Source organism: Salminus brasiliensis, chromosome 24 (assembly GCF_030463535.1).
Source record: "Salminus brasiliensis chromosome 24, fSalBra1.hap2, whole genome shotgun sequence".
Classification (NCBI taxonomy): domain Eukaryota; kingdom Metazoa; phylum Chordata; class Actinopteri; order Characiformes; family Bryconidae; genus Salminus; species Salminus brasiliensis.
The window spans coordinates 810,284-826,310 of record NC_132901.1 but is presented as its reverse complement, the minus strand read 5'-3'; the positions used below and the strand labels follow the sequence as shown (position 1 = coordinate 826,310).

The 16,027-nt window shown below is 41.3% G+C and overlaps 2 protein-coding genes and 1 non-coding gene across 5 annotated transcripts; 1 reads left to right on the top strand and 2 right to left on the bottom strand.

The window, feature by feature from the left end:
* Nucleotides 1-1,769: 1,769 nt before the first annotated feature.
* Nucleotides 1,770-5,807, bottom strand: xpa (xeroderma pigmentosum, complementation group A). 3 transcript variants are annotated; one of them, XM_072670391.1, is made up of 7 exons: nt 5,749-5,807; nt 5,354-5,644; nt 4,778-4,888; nt 4,520-4,625; nt 2,785-2,950; nt 2,553-2,670; nt 1,770-2,439 (listed from the first exon to the last, which is right to left on the bottom strand). In XM_072670391.1, the coding sequence occupies exons 2-7, from the start codon at nt 5,532-5,534 to the stop codon at nt 2,285-2,287; spliced, it is 837 nt and encodes a 278-aa protein (XP_072526492.1). In that variant the 5' UTR covers nt 5,535-5,644; nt 5,749-5,807; the 3' UTR covers nt 1,770-2,284. The 3 variants fall into 3 exon arrangements, with proteins under 3 accessions (XP_072526492.1, XP_072526491.1, XP_072526490.1); XM_072670390.1 differs by having other exon boundaries at nt 5,742-5,790; XM_072670389.1 differs by having other exon boundaries at nt 5,354-5,784.
* A 557-nt stretch (nt 5,808-6,364) lies between these two features.
* On the top strand, nt 6,365-6,438 carry trnai-aau (transfer RNA isoleucine (anticodon AAU)). Its single transcript has one exon. It is a non-coding gene; the product is annotated as a tRNA-Ile (tRNA).
* A 311-nt stretch (nt 6,439-6,749) lies between these two features.
* On the bottom strand, nt 6,750-10,248 carry saraf (store-operated calcium entry-associated regulatory factor). The gene is made up of 6 exons (XM_072670090.1): nt 10,023-10,248; nt 9,505-9,683; nt 8,940-9,393; nt 8,616-8,853; nt 8,240-8,328; nt 6,750-7,631 (listed from the first exon to the last, which is right to left on the bottom strand). Exons 1-6 carry the CDS (start codon nt 10,087-10,089, stop codon nt 7,606-7,608), a joined length of 1,053 nt encoding a protein of 350 aa, XP_072526191.1. The 5' UTR covers nt 10,090-10,248; the 3' UTR covers nt 6,750-7,605.
* Nucleotides 10,249-16,027: the final 5,779 nt, after the last annotated feature.

The window sequence follows — 16,027 nt, the reverse complement described above, 5'->3', positions numbered from 1 at the left end:
TACATTAATAAACCACACCTGCACATTTATGGGTATTTAGGTACAGTATGACACAACGGCAAGCATTCCCCACTGTTTGGTTTGGTGTTGGTTGACCAGCATACCAGTACTCATAACACAATTGTTAGGTTATACTGGTTTGGTACTGGTTTGGTGTGGGTTGACCAGCATACCAGTGTTCAAAACACAACAAATGTTGGGTTATACTGGTTTGGTACTGGTTTGGTGTGGGTTGACCAGCATACCAGTGTTCAAAACACAACAATCGCTGGGTTATACTGGTTTGGTACTGGTTTGGTGTGGGTTGACCAGCATACCAGTGTCCAAAACACAACAATCGCTGGGTTATACTGGTTTGGTACTGGTTTGTTGTTAGTTGACTAGCATACCAGTACTCGTAACACAATTGTTAGGTTATACTGGTTTGGTACTGGTTTGTTGTTGGTTGACCAGCATACCAGTGTTCAAAACACAACAAATGTTGGGTTATACTGGTTTGGTACTGGTTTGGTGTGGGTTGACCAGCATACCAGTGTCCAAAACACAACAATCGCTGGGTTATACTGGTTTGGTACTGGTTTGGTGTTGGTTGACCAGCATACCAGTGTTTAAAACACAACAATCGCTGGGTTATACTGGTTTGGTACTGGTTTGTTGTTAGTTGACTAGCATACCAGTACTCGTAACACAATTGTTAGGTTATACTGGTTTGGTACTGGTTTGGTGTTGGTTGACCAGCATACCAGTGTTTGAAACACAACAATCGCTGGGTTATACTGGTTTGGTACTGGTTTGGTGTTGGTTGACCAGCATACCAGTGTTTAAAACACAACAATCGCTGGGTTATACTGGTTTGGTACTGGTTTGGTACCAGTAGCACCATGCTAATAGGCTAAAGTGTTAGGGACACTTTGGGAAAGGAATACTTTATGGACAAGAAAAGCAGATACACTGTGTGTGTGTGTGTGTGTGTGTGTGTGTGCGCGCGCTGGGCTCTGTGGCGAGTCTGGAGTAGTTTGGCTGAAACTGGACCTGGCCGATGAAGTAGAGAATGAAGAAACCCCTCAGAGTCACACGGCCGCACATAAATGGAACCCAAACCCTCCTCCCCCAGAAACCTCACCCCTCCACCCTCTCCACCCCCTCCACCATTCCAGCAGACAGCATCCCACCGCATCCCCGGACTCCCTCGCAGAATCACACACATCTCCTGCCAAACAAACATGGCTTGGGTTTTACGAGGGAGAAAAGGAGAGGATTTCAGGGGATCGGGTTTACTGACACTTGCTTACAGTCTTACATTCACACACACAGGTTTGTTTTTCAAACAGTGTGAGGACATGAGATCATATAGACCTATATATATATATATATATATATATATATACACCTCACACTGCATGGAAAACATACTGTATGATGGAACTATATACTACTGGAACAAATGCATCGAAGTGTTTATATATATATCTCAATAATGCATGCAGAATTTTGTTACTTTTTCAAATGTATTTATTACGTTTGTTAAAACATCAGCTGCCTTTAACATGATGTCATGATGAACGGACCAATAGAAATGGGTCACAATAACTCATATTAAGTTACATTTAAATGTAACTTAATATGTCTCATTTGTACGGTACGTATATATACGTATATACACTACCTGTATGTATGCTCCATAAGTTTTGTTATATGTTTATATAACACAAATAAACATTTTCACAGTAAAGGTAGTGTGAGGTCAAAACCATGAAACTACAAACACCTTTAAGTCATTATTTGTTCTTTTATTGTATTAATATTTTATTATTTTGTATGAAACGTAGAAATGTAACACATTTAATCTTGTAGAAAATGCTACTGGTCACTACCATAGTTCATCAGTCAGAAGCGTCGACAATGACCTGCAGGCAACCCTGGCTACTCTGAACCTCAGCAGCACCTAGTGGTCAGAGGGAGTACTGCATGCACTCTGCTGTAACCCATCACTGCGAAAATGATAGAAATGTCATTTTGTACATGTCAGTTTTAAATCTGTGTGGCCCCAGTGTCCACCAGGGGGCGCTTCGGCTGAGGAAAATGTGTCCCCCTGAGTGTGAGGAGAAGTTCTGGTAAATGTATGGAGCTGTATGGAGCTGACGAGGACGAGGAACAGTGACTCGATGAAGCTCAGAGAGATGTAGGAAATGAGGTAGTTGGCCCGGCTCTCCCTCACACTTCCTCACTTCCCCTTGTTGCCTACCAAGTGAGTGAGAGAGCGTGGTTCGGAGTGTGGACAACTCTACATCTTCTCGTAGGTGAGCTGGTGTCCGCAGGTTTTACACACTTTCCTGTACTGGTCCTCCTCTTCGTCCACCACCTCCTCCGGCCCGTAATCGTGCTGGTGGACGCTGGTGTCCTTCTTGAACATGCTGCTCCTGACCGCTCGCCTTAACTCTGAAACAGAGAGAGAGAGAGAGACCAATCAGAGAATAGCCGGCTATGCTGGACTGTGTGTGTGTGTGTGTGTGTGTGTGTGTGTGTGTGTGTGTGTGTGTGTGTGTGTTTACCTTTGACTTTCTTATTGAAGCGTTTCTGTTTCTGCACCTCCCTGCTCTCCTCTCGGCTCTCGCGGGCCTCCTCCAATGCCTCCTCACTGCCCCAAACCTCCAGAGAGCGCTTCACCACCTAATCTCTCACACACACACACACACACACACACACACACACACACACACACACTTCACTCTTACAGGCCCAAGATGAAAACCTAACTCCGGCTCTAAGGTGAGGGCTGTTCACCTGAGTTTTCAGGTAGAGCTTCATGTCCCCCCAGCGGGGGTTGTGAGGGTTCTTCCTCAGGACGAAGCGCAGTGGAGGTTCTCTCAGGTCCAGATCGCAGTCCTTCAGTAAAAACAGCTGCTTCGCCTCCGTCCGAGAAATCAGCCGGTGTTTCTCTTCATTATCTCTAACACAGACACACACACAGACACACACACACACACACACACACGTTGAGCAGTTGTGAGGTTAGGAGTATTTTGATGGTTAGAATTCACAGCAGAATCAGGCTGTAGGAGAACTGGTGGAGAAACTGTGGATCCAGACCCAGAGTTTCTGATTCCATAGAAAGTTACTGTTACTTTGCAATAATATCTATACCCATCTATACCCTATACCCATCTATACCCTATACCCATCTATATCTATACCCATCTATACCCTATACCCATCTATACCCTATACCCATCTATATCTATACCCATCTATACCCTATACCCATCTATACCCTATACCCATCTATACCCTATACTCATCTATACCCTATACCCATCTATACCCTATACCCATCTATACCCTATACCCATCTATACCCTATACCCATCTATATCTATACCCATCTATACCCTATACCCATCTATACCCTATACCCATCTATATCTATACCCATCTATACCCTATACCCATCTATATATATACCCATCTATACCCTATACCCATCTATACCCTATACCCATCTATACCTATACCCATCTATACCCTATACCCATCTATATCTATACCCATCTATACCCTATACCCATCTATACCCTATACCCATCTATATCTATACCCATCTATACCCTATACCCATCTATACCCTATACCCATCTATATCTATACCCATCTATACCCTATACCCATCTATACCTATACCCATCTATACCCTATACCCATCTATACCCTATACCCATCTATACCCTATACCCATCTATATCTATACCCTATACCCATCTATACCCTATACCCATCTATACCCTATACCCCTATAGACCCTATACCCATATAGACCCTATACCCATCTATATCTATACCCTATACATGTCTATAGCCATCTACACCCTATAACCATATATACCCTATATCCATCTATACCTAGTTAAACTTATCCATACTCTACACCCATCTATACCATATACCCATGTTTATCTATACCCTATATCCATCTATACCCTATAACCATCTATACTCTATAACCATCTATACACTATATCCATCTATACACTATACCCTATACCCATCTATACCCTGTACCCATCTATACCCTGTACCCATCTATACCCTGTACCCATCTATACCATCCATCTGTAATCTGTGTAGTTTAACTGTAGTGTAATTATATGTATATGGTGTCACAGATACAGTAATAACTGTTTACTAGGGTTTAGTGAAATGGAACACACACACACACACTCACACACACGCACTCTCTCACACACACACTCTCTCACACACACACACTCTCTCACACACACACACTCTCTCACACACACACACTCTCTCACACACACACACTCTCTCACACACACACATACAGACACAAACACACACAGAGTGCAGCTGCACAGATCAGCTTACTGATCAACCCAGAGATAAACTCCATCAGAGCATAACCCACCAACTGACACAGAAAACACAGTGTGTGAGAGAGAGAGAGAGAGTGTGTGTGTGTGAGAGAGAGAGAGTGTGTGAGAGAGAGTGTGTGTGTGTGTGTTACCTGCATTTGTCACACACAGATAGGTCAAAGCTGTTGCTGAGATAGGAATCCATGAACGGTCTTGAACATTCCTCACACATCAGATAGTCTGGCTCCATAACCGGGGCTAACACACACACACACACACACACACACACACACACACACACACACACACACACACACACACACACACACGTTAGCTTCAAGGCTAATGTAGCTAATGGAAACTCGGTTAGTTTACAGTACTATAATCAATAAAGGCAGTTGGGAGCTCACCAGGCTTATGCACCACCTTAATGGCCCTCTGTTCATCCTCCTCCTCCTCTTCCTCGATGAAGAACCCGGCTCCAGAATCGATGGTTCTGGACACTTTGGCTGCAGTTGCTCCTGAGAAACACACACGCAGGTTCTACAGTCCCGCATTTAATGCATCTAGTACTGAGCTGTGGTTCTGCCACTCTTCACTAGCACACCACATGGACAAAAGTATTGGGACACCTGCTCTTCTACTACTACTACTACTACTACTGTTCCTTCTGAAATCAAAGAGCTGATCCTGCTCCTGCTGGAGTGACTGTCTCTACTGGTCAGAGAAGATTCTACTAGATTCTGGAGGAGGAGCATTGCTGTGAGGATTTGATTGCATTAGTGAGGTCAGGATGTTGAAGGATGATCACCACCCCACCTCATCCCATCCTAACCCCTCGACTAGCCCACGCCTGGCATTATGAGGCAGCATGGAGCCCATAGGGTCATGATGTTGATCTGCTCCAGAGAGGTGGTCCTATTCTATTGGCAGTACTTCTCCTCTGCAGGTCAGGTGGGCTGTCTGTGAGACCTGCTGTTACTCACCGTCTCCAGCAGAGGGCGCTGTGCGGGCGAGGCGCGCTTGTCGGAGCAGCAGCGCCCTCTGGCGGTTCCTCTCGATCCTGGCGAGCACAGCCGGTGGTAAAGGCTCGCTGCGGGGCTTCTCCTGCGGCTCGGCCGGGTCAGAACCCGAACTGACCACTCCGTTAGACCCCGGAGGATCCATTAGGCGAGCTAATCCTTCAGGAGAACGGAGATGTAGAGATGTAGGGTGTAAACGGCGCCGCGCTCAGAGACCGACACACACACGAGCCTCGCCTGCCAGCGGAACCGAACCTGGGGGGGAGGCGGGTCAATTATAAGCGTGTACTGGTTAAACGGTGCTGGTTCTGGTTCTGGAATGGTTCTAAAATGTAGAAGAAACGTTTCATACACGTAACTGTCTTTGTTTACGTCCTTCTTCTTCTTCCTCCTCTTCTTCCTCCCAAGCCTCGGCTCGTGTTGCCGGGGAGTCCACAGCGCCCTCTGCTGGCAAGCCAACGGCACAGCCCGGCGCACACTTTACCTCAGAAGAGCGTTTTTGCACAATTTCATTTCCTAAATTAACGAATTAATTAAATTAAACCTTTTTTTTTTTTAACACCCGTAGCTTCCCTTTCCATCTCTTTATACACATCTAATACACGTTTTCATTTTACTGTGATTTTTCTGTGAGGAACATCAACCACCAGGGGGCGACACAACACACACGGATATTCATTGGCATTTAGTTATTATGTAAAGTTTTTGCGAAATTAATTAGAAATATAATTATGATGTAAATGCGCGTTTGCTTGATATTTTATAGATTTAAAAAAACTGTTTAAAATATAGTCTTAGGTTTCGTGCTGCATTTTTAGCCCAGTTCTTGCGAACGATATTTTAGACTAATCTTAGCGATACATCAGAGGCTCTGTTTTAGAGCCCAACGTTTATTAAATTAAAATTATTTAAATAATAAGGTAATTTTTTTATAGTGTTATACTCTATTAGAGACATGCTCAGCTCCGACGCCATGGCCGGTTAGCTCAGTTGGTTAGAGCGTGGTGCTAATAACGCCAAGGTCGCGGGTTCGATCCCCGTACGGGCCAATCAGCTTTTACTATTAATATTATTATTATTATTATTATTATATTAAATATATAATACCCATCTCTCCAACACCTCCACCCTTCATAAAACCCAAAGGTACTGGATGGAGCTCCAATACCACTCCACAAAACCCCTTCATACCACCATATATATATATGTAAGGACTCTTATATATGTGTATTATATATGTATATTATATATGTATATAGTGCGAATTTATGTAAATTAAGGAACAAAAATCAATAAATCAATAAGAATAAGAATAACCAGCCCATCAAACTTCATATTTTTTTATTTTTAACAGCCCAGACAAACAGAAATATACAGTTTAAAAACCAAAATATTTAATTGAAAAAATGTCGGCCTATATTTAGCAAACTTCTATAAATGTAATATAATATAATAAAAATAATATTCAGATATAATAATAAACACATATAGTAATATCATTTTATCTATTTTATATTTAAAAAAGTTACAGTAAAGTTTCCATCAAAAAAAATATATAATATATTTATAACTATATCTAATATATATTTATAAAACCTAGGAAAGGTCACATCAAATACAGCGCAAATTTCCATGATCAGGAGTAAAATGTAATAAACGTCCTCTCCCGCCGCCGCAGTTCGTTACCTGGGGAAAGACGTGGAGCGCTGGATTCAGGGATTAGCGAGCTAGCTGGTTCAACTCTTCAGCTTCATTCAATCAAATTCAAACTATGAAGCTAACTAAAGCTACCGCTGCTAGTTACCATAACACTCTGCTTATTAGCTTAGCTAGTGCTAAAGGTCACTCCGGGCTTCAATCACAGGCCACGCTAGCACTAGCATTATTGAAAAACATGGCAGCCAAGTTAGCACTGGGGTTGGATCTGCTGGTGGCAGGGATTTAGCAGTACAGCATATCGCACTGTACTGAGGTACCGTGACTAGAGCTTAGCTTGTGGCTAATATGTTGTTTGAGGCTAATATACTAGCCTATATAGCGTAGCATTTCTGTCAGATATTGTACTTTTAGAACCGAGACGCCAGCGTTTCTGTTTCTGTCACCGGTTTGAAATTAGCTCGCTAATCCTTGAAATCGCCGCCATGTTTATCTTTAAAAATCTCCACATTTCAACTCCACAACTTCTTCACCAGCAGGATTGAGACCGTATCTGATGTTTATCTTCTCTTTGTGCCACCAAATCCTGAAGGAGAAACAAAAAAGTACAGATTACCCATCCTGAAGAGGTACACCGAATAGACAAAAGTATTGGGACGGCTGCACATTAAACTGTTTCTTCTGAAATCAAGGGGATTAAAGAGCTGATCCTGCTTCTGTTGGAGTAACCGTCTCTACTGTCCAGAGAAGAAGACTTTCTACTAGATTCTGGAGCAGCAGAGCATTGCTGTGAGGATTTGATTGCATATAGCGACAAGAGCGTTAGCGAAGTCAGGATGTTGGATGATGACCACCAAGTACTGGATGGAGCTCCTCCACCTTCATCATTCCAGAGAACACAGCTCTTCCACTGCTCCACAGCTCCTCAATGCTGGGGGGCTTTATACCCCTCTAGCCCACACCTGGCATTATTAGGCAGCATGGAGCCAATAGGGTCATGATGCTGATCTGCTCCAGAGAGTCCTATTCTATTGGCAGTACTTCTTCTCTACAGGAGAATCTGAATTTGATGGGGGCGTATTTCTTAATTCTTAAGCTAACTGAGGTAACTTCAGCCTAAATGTGAGGACTGTCCAATAGGACTTATGTCCCTCAGCCTTTCTCCTATTGGACAGGCTTGACCTTGTTGTTTACCTGAGGCGGTGCGAGTTCCAGAGCTCGTGCTGGGTGCAGGAGGCGGGGTGTAGTACGAAGGTCTTGCCGGGCCCATTGGAGGCTGACGCCTACAACCGAAAAAAAAAAAGCACCAATGTGTAAAAACATCAGGCCACTGATAATGTTTTAGCCATGCTAACGTATCTTAGTCCAGGGTTCTAGATAACAGTGAGTCATAGAGGGTCAGAAACCACATCATCACGTCTATCAGAAATGACCGAACACCTCCACACCACGATTTGAGGTGATTTCGGCCTGAAGTTAGCATCAAGCTAACTGGTGTGCATTAGCTTCCATTACCTGTTAGCTACATTAGCCTCGTAGCTCCAGGGTAAAACTAGTGTGGTCCACTAACCTCTGACTGCCGAACAGATATCCCAGCAGCCCTCCAGTGCCCATCCCAGACCAGAAACCACCACCACCTCCTAAGCCGCTGGGGCGAGTAAACCCTGTCCCTGCAGTTTGGGGTCGGGTGTATTGGTCCGCAAAACCATAACCGGGTCCGGAGGAACCGTAAGCGGGTCCGAAGGAACCAAAACCAGGCCCGGAGGAACCAAAACCGGGTCCGGAGGAACCAAAACCAGACGAATGAGCTGAAACCACAAGAATATTTGAGGTCATAAAAACGTTGTTGGTTCCATTAAGAAAAGTGAGTTGACCCTAACTGTGGTTACCGTACCTGTGTAGTCAGGCTTAAACCCGGGAGGAGGCGGGCCGGTGTCGCCATAGCCTCCATTCCCAGCTCCAGATGACCCGTCTCCTTGGAAACCCTGGTGGCCATGGGTGGGGTTGCACAGGAACAGCTTGTAGACACCGTACGCCAGCAGCAGGAAGAGCCCGATAACGACTAAACCGCCGACACCCTCGCCTGACGGACCACCCTGCTGATAATATCCACCTCCGCCGTGACCCTTATCTTGGAAAAAACTGGAGGTGAAACCGGCGAACCCGGACGACCCGGAGGAGCCGCGGGATCCTTGGTGCTGCCGGCCCTCTGCTGTGAGCTCCAGAGTGTACTCCAGACCACACGAGCCCTGCAGTACGTACGGGTCATCAGGACTGTTAAAGCCTTCACACGACACCTCCACCCGACCGAACCGGTACCAGTTATCCATATCAGCCTTGCACTCCCACTGCAGAGAGAGCGAGCGAGAGAGCGAGCGAGAGAGAGAGAGAGGCTCAGTTTATCAGAACTTCATTCTCAGCGTTATTGTTACTAGACCTTAATAAAAGCCCTCACACACCTGCACGTCCACCCCGTCCCATCCTTTATTCTGACACTGGACCACCTCCGGGACGAACGAGCCGCAGCCGGCAGACCCTCCGACACACTGCAGCTGAGGAATGGGGCTGGTGCGGCGGGCGGCCGTGTTGCGCCCCTTGTAGAGCGTCAGAGCCTGGACGTCACGCAGCAATACGGCACCTACAGGAACGTGGTACAGTAGTAATGGCACATTACCCAGCTCAAGAAGGTCATGCTGCTTGACCTTGGGTTTGATGGTTTAGGTGGTCTACCAGCATGACCGTCACGACCCGACCTGGTCAACCAGCATGACTAAGGTGGCCAAAGTATGTCTGACCAGCTTTTCAACCACCTGGATCATCAAAGACCAGCTCAGACCATCTAGAACCAGGAACCAGCAACAGCTGGACCTCAACTAGATGTGTCTGTCTGTTTAACCCTTTGTATCCTTATTACTGTTATTATTATTATTATTATTATTATTATTGGTCATGAACACCAGGGGAAGAAGCACTGTACCATTATTCCAGCAGTGGACACCAGGCAGCAGGAGGAGGTTCAGCAGCAGGAACAGCTCGGACCCCATCTCTAAACTAGCGAAGGAGTCTTCAGATGAGCCCTAAAGCTGTGAAAGCTCCTGATTGATGATGAAAAAATATGAAAGTCTGATGTAACCTGATGTAAACAAGCCTAAAACACACGTCTCCACTTCCTCTTCCTGTTGTGAGAGCGCTGCTCGCAGTAGCGGAAGCCCTTCGCAGCACGTAGGGCCGCGTCTCAAATGGATCCCTGCTCACTAGCTTGCTATGTAGTGCACAGGAAGAGTCTACGAAACTATGGCTGCGACCCAATTGCGTACTAATACACACTAATACTATGAGGAATGTACTGAACTCATCGTAGTAGTGCGGGTTTGGCAGGCTGGCCCTCGAAATGGTAACGGCACGGACCCGTTTTACACTGGGAAGCCTTCGCTGCTGCCCTTGCAGCCTTATCCGCCATTGTTTTTAATACGTGCTCCAGGCGGGATAATGTAAACAATTATTATAATTACTATATATTCTATATTTACTATATTCATATAATTTATATGCACATTTTTCAATGTTTTCTCTATTTGTGTCTAATTTATATATAGATATAAAATTATATATATATCTAATTTTATAGCGTGTTTATTCTTACACGAATTGTATCAACTGCAACAATTGTAACAAGTTCTGGTTATTATTATTATTATTATTATTATTATTATTATTATTATCTGCTGAAGCTCAACAATCTGACACGGCTCACCGCGAGCGCCGTTCCCGCCATTATTTAAATTAATTGTTTAACGGAACATCAACGGCTCCAGCGCGCGGCAGGTGAGGGGAAATGACTAGCTTTAGCTTTTCGCTGCAGTTTTTCCGTCATATATCCTTAAACAGGTTAATATATCATAACATTTCATAATATTTGAGGAATTATTGGTGTTTTTATAATAAATGCAGTTATTTATAATGGCGTCAGAGCAACATTAGCCACAGTTCTTTGTGAATTTAGCTAGCTTGGCTAACGGAGCTAACGCTCGCAGTTCTGAGGTAAGGATATCTATATTAATATCAGGGTCATATCTCCTCTATATGTGCACACTCAGATCAGCCATAACATTAAAACTGCTGAAAGGGGGTTGAACAATATTAAAGATCTGGTTCTAGTGACACCTGTGACAAGAATGACAGGATTTAAAGACATTAAAAGATAGGGATGTCTACCATTTACCCCCAGCTTAATACTTTTTTTGCACTGGAGCTGCGAAGCTAATTTGCTAATAAGCTTCTTCCATTACTTATGAGATGCTTTAGCCTTTTAGCCTAGAGTATGAAGCTCTAATTACATTAATATCCAGTATGAAGCTCTAATTACGTTAATATCCAGTATGAAGCTCTAATTACGTTAATATCCAGTATGAAGTTCTAATAACATTAATATCCAGTATGAAGTTCTAATGGCATTCATATCCAGTATGAAGTTCTAATGGCATTCATATCCAGTATGAAGCTCTAATTACATTCATATCCAGTATGAAGCTCTAATAACATTAATATCCAGTATGAAGCTCTAATAACATTAATATCCAGTATGAAGTTCTAATAACATTAATACCCAGTATGAAGCTCTAATATCATTAATATCCAGTATGAAGTTCTAATAACATTAATATCCAGTATGAAGTTCTAATGGCATTAATATCCAGTATGAAGTTCTAATAACATTAATACCCAGTATGAAGCTCTAATATCATTAATATCCAGTATGAAGTTCTAATAACATTAATATCCAGTATGAAGTTCTAATGGCATTAATATCCAGTATGAAGTTCTAATGGCATTAATATCCAGTATGAAGCTCTAATGGCATTAATATCCAGTATGAAGCTCTAATTACATTCATATCCAGTATGAAGCTCTAATAACATTAATATCCAGTATGAAGTTCTAATAACATTAATACCCAGTATGAAGCTCTAATATCATTAATATCCAGTATGAAGTTCTAATTACGTTAATATCCAGTATGAAGCTCTAATTACGTTAATATCCAGTATGAAGCTCTAATTACGTTAATATCCAGTATGAAGTTCTAATAACATTAATATCCAGTATGAAGTTCTAATGGCATTCATATCCAGTATGAAGCTCTAATTACATTCATATCCAGTATGAAGCTCTAATAACATTAATATCCAGTATGAAGCTCTAATAACATTAATATCCAGTATGAAGTTCTAATAACATTAATACCCAGTATGAAGCTCTAATATCATTAATATCCAGTATGAAGTTCTAATAACATTAATATCCAGTATGAAGTTCTAATGGCATTAATATCCAGTATGAAGTTCTAATAACATTAATATCCAGTATGAAGCTCTAATATCATTAATATCCAGTATGAAGTTCTAATAACATTAATATCCAGTATGAAGTTCTAATGGCATTAATATCCAGTATGAAGTTCTAATGGCATTAATATCCAGTATGAAGCTCTAATGGCATTAATATCCAGTATGAAGCTCTAATTACATTCATATCCAGTATGAAGCTCTAATAACATTAATATCCAGTATGAAGTTCTAATAACATTAATACCCAGTATGAAGCTCTAATATCATTAATATCCAGTATGAAGTTCTAATAACATTAATATCCAGTATGAAGTTCTAATAATATTAATATCCAGTATGAAGCTCTAATAACATTAATATCCAGTATGAAGCTCTAATAACATTAATATCCAGTATGAAGTTCTAATAACATTAATATCCAGTATGAAGCTCTAATACCATTAATATCCAGTATGAAGCTCTAATAGCATTCATATCCAGTATGAAGCTCTAATTACATTCATATCCAGTATGAAGCTCTAATTACATTCATATCCAGTATGAAGCTCTAATAACATTAATATCCAGTATGAAGTTCTAATAACATTCATATCCAGTATGAAGCTCTAATAGCATTCATATCCAGTATGAATCTCTAATAGCATTCATATCCAGTATGAAGCTCTAATAGCATTCATATCCAGTATGAAGTTCTAATAACATTAATATCCAGTATGAAGCTCTAAAACATTAATATCCAGCATGAGGTTCTAATAACATTAATATCCAGTATGAAGCTCTAAAACATTAATATCCAGCATGAGGTTCTAATAACATTAATATCCAGTATGAAGCTCTAATAACATTAATATCCAGTATGAAGCTCTATAACATTAATATCCAGCATGAGGTTCTAATAACATTAATATCCAGTATGAAGCTCTAAAACATTAATATCCAGCATGAGGTTCTAATAACATTAATATCCAGTATGAAGCTCTAATAACATTAATATCCAGTATGAAGCTCTAAAACATTAATATCCAGCATGAGGTTCTAATAACATTAATATCCAGTATGAAGCTCTAATAACATTAATATCCAGTATGAAGCTCTAATAACATTAATATCCAGTATGAAGCTCTAAAACATTAATATCCAGCATGAAGTTCTAATAACATTAATATCCAGTATGAAGCTCTAATATCATTAATATCCAGTATGAAGTTCTAATAACATTAATATCCAGTATGAAGCTCTAATACCATTAATATCCAGTATGAAGCTCTAATAGCATTCATATCCAGTATGAAGCTCTAATTACATTCATATCCAGTATGAAGCTCTAATAACATTAATATCCAGTATGAAGTTCTAATAGCATTAATATCCAGTATGAAGCTCTAATAAAGTCCAATGATTAATATTAATTAATGCTTATTAATTTCAGATACTTACTCCAGCCCCAGCGATCCTGACTGCTCCTCTGGAAGTAGCACCACAGGTAGAGTTCAGTTTACAGGTCATTTTTATTTCTGTCAGTGTTCATACACAACACTCTGAGATGATAGATACAGGAGCTTTCTTATCTAAGCATAATGTGGACTGCGGAGGTGGTGGAAGCGACATTAAGAGCACCGTCAGAAAAATGTGATCAGAACAAATCCATTCACATCTGCAACATCTGCCCACACAGGTCAGACAGCCTGCCCCATCAGCTCAGTCCAGCCCAAACCAGCCCAGCTCAGCCCAGTTCAGTTCAGCTCAGCTCAGTTCAGCATTCCCAGAAACAAAAGGTGAGTAACTGATGTTTAATGTAGTTAAATGCCCTAGATACAGTAGGTCTTGATGATGATGCTGCTGCTGCTGCTGCTGCTGCTGATGAAGATGAAAATGCACCTATCGTACATATAAAAATGACGGACGGGAAGGAAGAGCATGTGTCTGAGAGAAAGAGTGAAATTAGACAGTAGAAGCTCATGAAGGCTGTGATTGGATCAGCCGTCCAGTCTGTGTTTGGTCTTTGAATTCTGAACAGCAGAAAGAGTGATCTTCTGAATCCTGGATTGGATCTAAAGATACCATGCCAGTACCTGACCTCACACACACACACACACTCAACCAGTTGTAGAGGAAGTGCGGCTCGTTATGTACGCTACCGCTCAAAAGTTTGGAATCACTGTTTTAGATAATGTAAGAATCAGTCTGGTTGCGTTATACCACTGTATGAAACGACCATACCGTCAGTCCTGTGTAACGTCACTGCTTTCAGATCATCTGTGGGAGGCTGTCGATTTTAGAAAAAATCTAAGAGTCTGAAACTAGATTATTCGAAAATGAAGCTCTAATAACATTAATATCCAGTATGAAGTTCTTGTAAAATTCTGGTTCATAAATAATAAAATCAACATCTGGATTGTATCTCTAATAACATTATTATGCAGAATGAAGTTCTAGTAAAATTAATATCCAGACTGACATTCTAGTAAAATTCTGGCCCAGACTAAGTTTTAATAGAATCACCATCCATGTATTTAAGTTCTGATAACATTAATATCTGGAATAAAGCTCTAATAACGTTAATATCCAGAATTACGTTCTAGTAAAATTAAGGTCCGGAATAAGTTAAATGAATAATATCAATAAAATCAACATCTGGATTGAAGTTCTAATAACATTAATATCCAGTGTGTACCAATAAAATTATTATCCAGGATGTCAGTGGAGTGGAGGTTAAATTTGTAAGGCAATTAAAGGACTGAACATGTGTGATATAATTCCATAATTTCAGTATATTTTCTATCACTTCAGAACAGAATCGAAGATAATTAAAAAACACAGTTTGGTGCATAATTGACCTCCAGATTGTTCCTAAAAAGTCATAATTGCGAATATATAACGTGATTCCAAGCTTTTGAACAGTAGTGTATGTGCATTAAAGTCAGGAGTGTACTAGGAGCCTTAGTTCATAAAGAAATAGTTTGAAGAAAATTCATATTTACTCCTTTTCACCCCTCTTACCCTAAACGGAGCTGATCAGCCAAGACGTGGCCGGTGCCTGAAGTTTGATTAAACGTCCGATTTCAGACAGTTTTAACATTGTAAAAATGTAGAGTTAAGACATTTGAGATTGATACATATTCATACGTTACTACAGAACATATAGGAATATAAGAATGAACATGTGAATATGCATTTATATATTCTTCACCTGGTAAAGATGAACTTTTTTTTTTCTTAAATAAGCAAATATGTCGCTGCTTTTGAACGACAGTGATGACTTCGTCCGATTCTAGGTGCCACATATGCCATAAATGACCTGTATCTGTTGAGAGTCTGTTGGCTGCGCCAGGAACCACATAGGCCGAAAAGATTGGGTAAATATGATTGCTGCACTACTCCATGCAGGCTGAGGCATCAAGCTCATTGGCTAATACCATTCCTTATATCTCTAGGGCACCAAACCTATCTTATCTGATCAAATCCATGTCGGTTGAGGGGGAGAAACGGTGCATTTGGTTTTCTTCAAACTAACGAACCTTGATAGTTAGAGAAAGGAAGCGGACGCCCCGCCCCTCAGACCTTGGCAAATGACAGCCCTTTCATTGGACAGTCATTGCAAAGGAAACAACATATAAAATGTTGCACAGTTGGT